We start from the raw sequence: 9,956 nt of genomic DNA, 5'->3' as shown, positions 1-9,956 counted from the left end.
CTCCGGCTCCGTACTTTTCATTTTATTCTGTTGCGCTTGTATTTTTACTCATCTTACAGAGTTGAGCGGTGTCTGACTCCGTGGGAGCTTAGAGTAATTCGAGTCCCAAAATGTGGTCCATTGGTAACGGCGCGATTCTTTCTGGGCCCCTTCACCACTCCCTTCCTTTCTCTAACCCCCACCCCTCCTTTCTCGACACATTCAAAGAGTGCCGCAAACGGTGACAAACTTGCACGTGCTTTCTTTCTGACTAACCCCGCGGGCCGCTAGCCAATCGCCAACAGATGGCCCCCAAACTTCAGACATCCAGGTCGGGGAGCCCCGGGTTTGCAGCCCAGCTCTGCAGGGTCAGGGCGGAGAAAACCGAGAGGTGGGGAGTGGCGGTGCCCGGCCCCCTGGGCAGACCTTGAAGCGGGGAGGGGAGGAGAGGGGGGGATAGAGGCGAAGCAGCTTCCAGGAGGAAACGGGCGTTTCCTTCCCACGCGCTGCAGAGCGCCCCGAGTCTTGGCCCCGGGACTCCACCCAACCCCACCCGGCGCCCTGGGGAACGCCAGTCGCCACACACAGGCACACGCAGGCCCCTGCGCCGCGCCCTAAGGAGAGACGCGCCCCGGGCCAATTGCTATGGCAACCCCGGGGGTTCATTCCATTCCCCACCCAGTCGATCCCCCGCTCCTCCCGGCGCCGCAGCCAACCGGCTTGTGCGCGTCCCTGGAGCGCGCTATAAAACCTGCGCCTGGTGGCGCCGGGCTGGAGTGAGTTGCCGAGAAAGCAGCGTGGCCGCTCGGCAGAGTTGGAACGGCTCCTTCTGCACAGAGCCGAGGGCGGGGAAAGCCTGAGCATGCAGAGTGCCAAGAGCATGCGTCTCTGCCTGGCCGTCCTGCTCCTCCACCTCCTGGGACAGGTAGGCGCGCTCCGGCCGGGTCCTGGGTTACTTTGCCCCGGAGTGATGGGAGCGGGCATGAGGGGGAGGAAGTGCTGCTCGTAGGATGGTCCCTTCGGAGGTCCCTTTCTTGGTTTTTTTCCCACCCCCTTGTGTCGCCCGCCCCCAGGTGGCTGGGACTGAGCACTGTGCCACTCCGTGCCCGACCTCGTGTCCCGAGAAGCCCGTCTGCGCTCCCGGGGTGCCGGTGCTCCGGGACCATTGCTCGTGCTGTTTGGTGTGCGCCCGCCAGCGCGGCGAGGGCTGCTCGGACCTGTACCCGTGTCAGGAAGGCAGCGGCCTCTTCTGCGACCGCAGCGCCGACCCCAGCAACCGAACTGGCATCTGCATGGGTAAGGCTGCCCCTTCGGGTCCTTGACCTCCCCTTCCCTTCTTTCACGGGCGGCTGGAGCTGCCCCCCTCTCTTGCCTTGGCGCTCTTCTGCCTCTCTTTCCCAGAAGGGGATGATGATGATGATGATGATGATGATGATGATGATGATGATGATGATGATGATGATGGTGATGGTGATGATGATGATGATGCAGCAAGAGGGATGTTTTAGGAAATGCTTGGTATTGTGATGCACCTGGTTTGAGGACACATGAGCGTTGGGGAGCACCAGAAGTGAGAGGAAGCCCGTCCCCAGTAAAGGTGGACACAACTTATCTATACCAGTTGCCTGTAGATAAGACTCTGGAGAGACCTGAACAGAGCAGTTTAGATAGTTGAATCCTGACACAGTGCTTGGGGCCAATGAAACTTAATGTGTACTCACTCAGTTCCCAGGCATAGCCCAGCAGGCTTGTTCTCAAGCCTGTCATTGTCCCATTAAGACCAAAGCAGTCCCCGGTCCATTCAGGACTCTGTCACCCGTGTCAGGGCTGAGAATTAAAACAAACTGCAGGCTTCCGTCGAAGCCAAGATGCTGAAGCTTAACCAATCCGGGATCAATTTCCACTTAGCTGGAAGCGATTCTTCTTAGCTGAGTAGGGAATCAGGGAAGAGGCATTTGCTCTCTTCTCTGAGCAGTGACAACCCAAGGGCCTGGAATACCCATGAATCCTAGCCCCCTCCCCAAACCTATTGCGAGAATAGGAAATGCACTTTTCATTCTTATTTGTTCGGAGCTGCTGGTGTAAGAGAACCTAAGGAGACTCCTGCTGGATGATTTCATCGCTGGGAACAACAGTTGGGGCTGTCACCTTCCAGCTGTGCACTCCTTTCCACATGCATAAAGTGGGTGGCAGTACTGAGTTTCTTGAAGGTTCCTCTTTGCTGGGTGACACCTCCCTGAGGATCTTTATCTCCCGGGGATGTATAAAGAACCAGGTGGTCTCAACAAGGAAATGAACGGTTTGGAGAAAATCCTATGTAGCTTTTCCAAGTATTATGTTCTTGTTTTTTTTGTTTTGATTTTTCCTTTTCCCTTCTCTCTCTGCTCTGTTTCCCCCATCTTCTAGTGGTAGAAGGAGATAACTGTGTGTTTGCTGGGATCATCTATCAAAGTGGAGTGACCTTCCAGCCAAATTGCCAGTTCCAGTGCACCTGCCAAGATGGGCAGGTGGCCTGTGTACCCCGCTGTGATGAGGACGTGCTAATGCCTGGCCCTGAGTGCCCAGTTCCAAGAAAAGTTAAAGTGCCCGGGGAGTGCTGTGAAAAGTGGGTCTGTGACTCAAATGATACCTTCCCAGATTTCCTCACTCTTCCAGGTGAGAATCCAGGCTACCAGGGATTAACCACAACAAAGCTAAGGGCAAACAGGGAGCATAGGTTTGGGTTCTGCCACAGGAAACTGGCCTTCACTGGAATTCACCTGTGGATTCCAGATTACGCTCTGAGATCAAACACATCACATGGTTTAATCCTAACCAAATCCTTAAAATCTAGACACAAATTCTCACAAAGAGAATTTAGTAAATTCAGGGGTTCTTTTGAACAACAGAACAGTGTTCACTGAATTCTGGGTTAATATTTTGGTCCATTCTCCTGGAGCGTTATTAGCATTAAGGAGCTCTGAGTTTTAACAATAACTGTTTTCTGGATCCTATGCACTGTTGAGAGACTATACACTTTCATGCCCAGCCTTCCTACAGAATACTGCTCATCCATCTCATCCATGGATACAGTGTCACAGAGAAATGTCACATTTCAGGTGCTATAGATGAGGTGCTGCTTTAGTACCATTGTTTTGCTATTCTCTTTATTTTATAAAGAAAAATAATTTGTTTGTTTGTTTGTTTGTTTTTGTTTGGGGGCCATACCCAGCTCTGCTCAGGGCTTATTCATGGTCTTGCACTCAGAGATCATTCCTGGTGGTGCTTGGGAAACCATATGGGCTGGGATTGAACCCAGGTCAGCCACATGCAAGGCAAGTAACCTGCCTGTTGCATTATTGCTGCATCCCCAAAGTAAATCATTTTTAAGGAACAAAAATTCAGGGATGGAGAGATAGAGTAGGAGTTAAGGCACTTGCCTTGCCTATGGCCAACCCTGGTTCTGTCCCTGTGCTGCATGTGGTCTCCCACTGCTAGGTGTGTTACCCTCTCCCCACTGCAAAGAAAACCAAAGTGGTTGAAACGCTTTTCAAATATTAAAAAATTGAGAGTCAGTAGAACATATGTTAAAATCATTTATTACCTAAATTATATTATATTTTATACAGAGATTTGTCGGGTTAGATTTTTGTTTTACTATGTTGGACTTCTTTTTCTCTTTTTTGGCTGTTCGATTGGTTTTTCATTTTTTGGGGGGGTCACCCCCAGCAATGCTCAAGGGAACATATGATGCCAGGGATCAAACCTGGGGCTCCCACATGCAGAGCATTTGCTCCAGCCCTTTGAGCTCTCTCTTCAGTCTTATAATATTTGTTACTGTTTGAAGTTATAATTATAAGCCATTCACTACATACGGAAGATGATCATATGGAAGAGGTGAGCCAGAAATGATGAATATTAATTAAGTATTGAAGAACAGCTTTTTATAATTAAAGTCTAGAGGTCACTATCCCATTAGCCAACCCATTTCACCTCTCAGGCATGGGATAGCTTCATCAGTATATTGTCTTAGTAGGTTCTACTTACACGGTCACGGTCCTCACATTGTTCATCGATTTGCTTGAGTGGGCACCAGTAATGTCTCCATTGTGAGACTTGTTGTTACTGTGTTTGGCATATTGAATACTTCATGGGTCGCTTGCCAGGCTTTGCTGTGCAGGCGAGATACTCTCAGTAGCTTGCCCGGCTCTCTGAGAGGGGTGGAGGAATCAAACCCGACTTGGCTGGGCTGGGTGTGTGCAAGGCAAATGCCCTACCACTGTGCTATCGCTCCAGTCCTACTACACTTACAATTAAAATTAAAATCTATTTACACATTCAATTAAAATTTTGCTGTGATCCACTTTCTGTACAAGATCACACCTTGAGAGTCAGAGAGATAGTATCACAATAAGCACTTGCTTTGTATTTGGCCAACCCAGGTTTGATTCTGGCACAAAATGTAGCCTACTGAGCCCTCTCAGGAGTGATCCCTAAGCACAGATTCAGAAATAAGTCCTGAGCACAGCCAAGTATGGTGCCTGCCTCCCACCGTCACCACCAACACCCCCCATACACACACACACACACACACACACACACACACACATACACAAATCATATGTTGTGGATACCCTGCTGTTCTTCTAAGTGTCTTCAGAAAAGTTTGAAAGCCATTGCACAAGGAATTCTTGAAAACTCACAATGTGCCAGGCACAATGCTTCCTTCTGGGATTCTTGGAGATTCTGTTTCTTTTCTTGAAAGCACCTAAGTTTAACAGGTGAAGAATTGAATGAAACCTTCCTGATGAGGATTGAAAGGACCATCTAGTCCACTCTACTATTTTCCTCATTTTTTTATCCATTTATCTAGCCTACAGGTCAGAAGACGCTGTCAAAGTTACTGTCTCGGAGACCAGTTTCAATTGTATTGAGCAGACGACAGAGTGGAGTGCATGTTCCAGGAGCTGTGGCATGGGCATCTCCACCCGGATCACCAACAAGAATGCACAGTGTGAGATGCTGAAAGAGACTCGGCTCTGTATGGTGCGACCCTGTGGACAAAACTTCAAACAACCCAAACTTAAGGTGAGAGCCTGGAGGAAGAAACCCATCACAGAGGGGGCATTTTTTGTTTCATTGGAAACTGACTTTACAAAATCATTGTTACACTAGTAAATCCAGAGGTCAATTCTAGCTAGGACCCCAGAGAAAAGGCTGAGAAATTCCTAAAGATCATGCCTTTACCTTCTTTTTCTTCTCTCTCTCTCTTCTCTCTGTCTCTCTCTGTCTCTCTCTCTCTCTCTCTCTCTCTCTCTCTCTCTCTCTCTCTCTCTCTCATTCTTCAGAATATTTGAAACATCCAAGAGCAGGGTCCACAGGTAAAGAGGGAAGGGCCAGATAACTCTATTAATTAGAGTTCTCTATAGAGAACAATTTAGCGAATCTCTATTCTACTAGGTGGATCCCACTGTCTCGCATGACATAGTACACTTCACAAATAATTGCTGAGGAATCAATAAATGGGTATATGGGAATTATTTGCAAACTTTTAAAAGCCTAGTGGGAATAATACATTTCCCAGAATAAGACAATAACTGCCAAATAAAATAGCACATCTTTCCTTTTTCTTTTTTCCTGGAATTATATCAATTCCATGTTAGTGCTGAGTGCAAGGCTTACAGATCAAAAGCACTGATTGATTCCTGATGACCTTACATGCCTTATTACTAGAGCCCTAGATCAGACTAATGCAATACTATCTAAATTGAACTCTTCTATGGGCCTTGCACAAACACAAGGCCAAATTAAAACAGTCCCTATCAATGAAAACCTACTTATATCATAGGCCCTATCATCTAATGCTTAAGGTTGCAAGTCTGGAAGCGGACAGCTTTCAATGCTTGCTTCCCATCAGAACTAACCATGTGATTTCAGGCAACGTCCTCTAAAAACAATAAAGAAGAAATCTCTAAGTCTCAATCCCTACCCTCATATCAAGGTGCCATTGATTCTCTCTACCCCAAAACTATCAAGAGGATAAAACAAGAAATTTTTAATCTTCTGGGTATAGCTGGGCTGGAGTGACAGCACAACCAGTAGGGTGTTTGCCTTGCGACGCAGCCAACTCAGGTTTGATTACTCCGCTCCTCTTGGAGAGCCTGGCAAGCTACCAAGAGTATCCCGCCTGCACACAGGGCAGAGCCTGGCAAGCTTCCTGTGACGTATTTGATATGCCAGAAATAGTAACAACAAGTCTCACAATGAAGACGTTACTGGTGCCAGCTCGAGCAAATTGATGAAGAACTAGATGACAGTGCTACAGTGCTGAGCATCGCTTGCTCTGTAACTATTATGCAGTGTTACTTAAAATTCATATTCTTTGGCAAAATAAGAGCATTTTGGTATCTTCTTAGCTTCATGACTTTTTGAGGTCCATACTAATTGTCTGTTTTCCCCGCCAGCAAAGAAGGAACACTTATAAATACACTATTCTCATACTCATACGCTAGAAGTCAAATCTGCCACACTTAAAGAAAAATTCAGCCTACATATAATGCAATCACACAGGTTTACCTACAAAATTCTCTTCTTTCCTACCTTCATCTTCCCACTTCTCTGTCTCTGTTTCTCTATTTCCCTCTCTTTCTCTATCTTAGTCTGTTTCTCACTCACAAACGTATGTGAACATACACATATACTGCACACGTGCATGCATACATGCACTCCACCTACACTTGAATCATTTGTATAGATTGGTAAACAATATTTGGTTAAACATTAAATATAAAAAAATGAAGAAACAAAAAGTTTTAAGTATCGTTAAGGACATTGTAATGTCCTTTTTTAACAAGACTTTTCATGGCATGCCCCTAAAATTTCACTTTTTCCTTCTTTTTTTTTTACCATTTTTTCCTTATTTACTCTAGTAGCCTGTACCTAACTTAATAGTAAGGTATATTTTTCAATACTCACTTATTTAATGCAGATACACGTTTCATAGAGACTCTAGAAATTTGCTTAACACCTAGAGAAATATTAATGTGATAATTATTACATCCTTATCACTAAGAACGAAATGGTACTTTTCAGAATGTAGTCCACAAAACAATATTATTATATAGAAATGAGCTAAGAAGACAAATGATTTGGATACGCATCTACCAGGTCTGTCAAACTTTAAGAGCCATGGGCATAAGACAGCTCAAAGTCTTGTTCATCTATATGCTGCAGATTGTACATAGAAAGATGAAAAAACCTAAGTGGATAATAAATATAGTCAGTTCCTTATTAAATCATCCATAGGTCTCTCAGCAACTACTACTAATATTAAATCCCAAAAAAAATTGAATAAAAACTCTACTTATTTTTTTACTTAATGGAAAATAACCTTAAATATCATTGCGTTAAAATTTCCTGAAGTCAAAACAAAGGATCTCTGGATCAAACAAATTCAGTTGACTGGTTGTTTTCTGATCTTTACACCTTTGTGATTCCATTGTTTCATCTATAAAACTTGGGAGGTTTTCCTTATGTAAATAATTGCTCTTTATGTAAGTCAATAATATTAAGTTTGATTTAACATCTGAAAAATAATGAAAATATTACTCATTTTGCAAAGATGCCATATTTTGCCCTTTCTCTTTATAGAACCTAGAAACTCCTTTGGCTAAAAACAACAAACAAAACCCATTACAATGACTTGGGTAAAAAAATTGTTGTACATATGCTTTAACTTTGGGCTTATTTCTCAAATCAAAATATTAGGCCCAGTTTGGCCCAGTTTCCTCATTTGAGGCAGGAAGAAAGATGAATACTGAGGCAGTAAAGAACTGCCTGTGTCTAAAGGATCAAGAATTTTCAAGAATTCTTTGCCTTATGAATCACTGAACAGAAATTTGTTACAAGGCCATCCCAAACACCCAGGGATTCCAGGGAAACAAATTCTACTCTTTGAGCACATTGCCCAAGCAAAATTAATGTCCTGCAGGCAAAATAAATAAATAAATAAATAAATAAAAGAAAAAGAAAAAGGTAGCGGGTATATAAGTAGTGACCAGCAACTTATCCCGTACCTCTAAGTAATAATTAGTTGAAGGAGCAGAAGTCATCTCATACATGCTTTTTTTCTTCTTTCTTAGAAGGGAAAAAAATGTCACCGCACCGTTAAGTCACACAAATCCATCCACCTGCATTTTGACAACTGCACGAGCGTGGAAACCTACAAGCCCAGATTCTGTGGCACATGTATTGATGGCCGCTGCTGTACCCCTCACAGCACCAGAACCATGTCTGTAAACTTTGAGTGCTTCTCAGGAGATGTCGTCCAGAAACCAGTGATGCAGATCCGGTCCTGCAGTTGCCACACCAACTGTCCTCAGATTGATCCCTTCCTCCAGGACTTGAAGCGAAGCACCCACTAAGGAGGATGTGATGGTTTCCTCCAGAAGCAAACACCAGCAAAGCATGACCACCTACAAATGAATATACCCAGATAACGAACAATTAGTATTTACCCCTGAGTCCTATGCATTTTCTGTGGTCATGTGAGGTCAGTTATATCTGTCTTTTTCTTTAACTGTAAACTTTGAATCAAAGTAAGCTCAGGATAAGGCTTCAGGTTGACTTGCTTTTTTGTGGTGTTTGATACACATGAAGATTTCTGTAGACTTAAGAAATCAGATAATAGTTTGACATTATAGACTTTGTCACATTACACTCATTATTTTACGTATTAGTGCAATTTTGTGAAAATATATTATAAGAAATGACACCGTTTGCAGTCCAGAATCAAACCTGTCTTTCATACAAATACTTCACAATATACTGAGATTTAAATTGAGAGTTCTCTGATGAGTTCTCTTTTTGAGTAGTTCAACTCTAAAATGTCAACTCTAAGGTTTGAAAAACCATCTTCCACTTGACGCTCAAAGACTCTTTGTTTTCTGTTTAGTTGCGTCTATAATAAGAAACTTGCTTTATCTACAGTAATGAAATATTTGTTAGTTAAGTGGACCTGCCAAGCTCCATGTGAGATACACCAACTCCTTTCCAATAGAAAGAAGCTAGCAGAAAACTCATGTAGATACAGAGATGACTGGGCCAGACCAGCCCTCATAGATATACTTGAGGCTATTAGGACTCATTCTTTTTTTAAACTCAGAAAAAGCAGAGCATAGTGGCACTGAATTCTCATTTCACTGAGAAGCAAAATGAGGCCCAGAACCCTGACTACAGCCTTTGATTATTTTCAAATGTACTTGAAATAGAATTTTGAAATACATAATTATGGCTGGGGATATAGATCAGTGGCAGAATATATGCTTCATCTGTATAAGACCTTGAGGTAAATCTCTGCCACTGTGCAAGCATGCACGCACGCTTGCACACATACACACACAAAAAGCAAAACTGACATGACACACATGTGTATGTACATAACATATAACAAAAAAATCAAAATTGACATGACTGTGATAGCAGGATACCAAAAACTTTATGGGTTTAGAATTATTGTAGATAGTTCCAGAACTTATCCCTGGGTCATATTATGCAAACTGATCTACAAGATATATGTCTGTACAAGCATGTATCTGATGTGTCAAGCTATAAGATCATTGACAAACTTAAAAGTGCACATTTTTCTAATGTCATCATTTGTTTTCCACCTCTCTCCTACAAAGTATTTATATAAATTATATAAAATTTCCATACTTGTTACGCATCACTAATAAATGTTATCTTTGTCATGCTCTGCTATTGGTACTGTTTTTCTGCTTCTCAGTTATTAAAATATATGTAATGTGAAAATTTAGGGAGTAAGTGAAACACCCAACAACAAACAACATCTACTGCAAGTCAAATGGGTATTTTTAAATGAATACAGAAATTCTTATCAGAAGGAGAACAGAAGACAGCGTATAATGAGTTGGGTGCTCTTGACTGCCAAGACCCCAAGTGGGCATCACACTGAAGATTCAAAATATCAGTATCTTGAG

The 9,956-nt window shown here is 43.3% G+C and overlaps 1 protein-coding gene across 1 annotated transcript; it reads left to right on the top strand.

Annotated features, from left to right (window-relative positions):
- The first annotated feature begins 731 nt into the window (after positions 1 to 731).
- CCN3 (cellular communication network factor 3) lies at positions 732 to 9,681 on the top strand. Its single transcript, XM_056110941.1, has 5 exons — positions 732 to 904; positions 1,053 to 1,275; positions 2,386 to 2,634; positions 4,832 to 5,046; positions 8,100 to 9,681. Exons 1-5 carry the CDS (start codon positions 842 to 844, stop codon positions 8,379 to 8,381), a joined length of 1,032 nt encoding a protein of 343 aa, XP_055966916.1. The 5' UTR covers positions 732 to 841; the 3' UTR covers positions 8,382 to 9,681.
- The last annotated feature ends 275 nt before the right edge of the window (positions 9,682 to 9,956 follow it).

The sequence above is a fragment of the Sorex fumeus genome, unplaced genomic scaffold, assembly GCF_029834395.1.
Source record: "Sorex fumeus unplaced genomic scaffold, SorFum_2.1 ptg000002l, whole genome shotgun sequence".
Taxonomy (NCBI): Eukaryota; Metazoa; Chordata; class Mammalia; order Eulipotyphla; family Soricidae; genus Sorex; species Sorex fumeus.
This window is presented reverse-complemented; position numbering and strand designations above follow the sequence as displayed.

Excerpts from the sequence above, each read along its gene's own strand:
- CCN3 (XM_056110941.1), top strand. The coding sequence starts at position 842 with ATGCAGAGTGCCAAGAGCATGCGTCTCTGCCTGGCCGTCCTGCTCCTC. Across the intron at positions 905-1,052 it reads TCCTCCACCTCCTGGGACAG|GTGGCTGGGACTGAGCACTG; the intron begins GTAGGCGCGCTC and ends GCCCGCCCCCAG. Across the intron at positions 5,047-8,099 it reads TCAAACAACCCAAACTTAAG|AAGGGAAAAAAATGTCACCG; the intron begins GTGAGAGCCTGG and ends CTTCTTTCTTAG.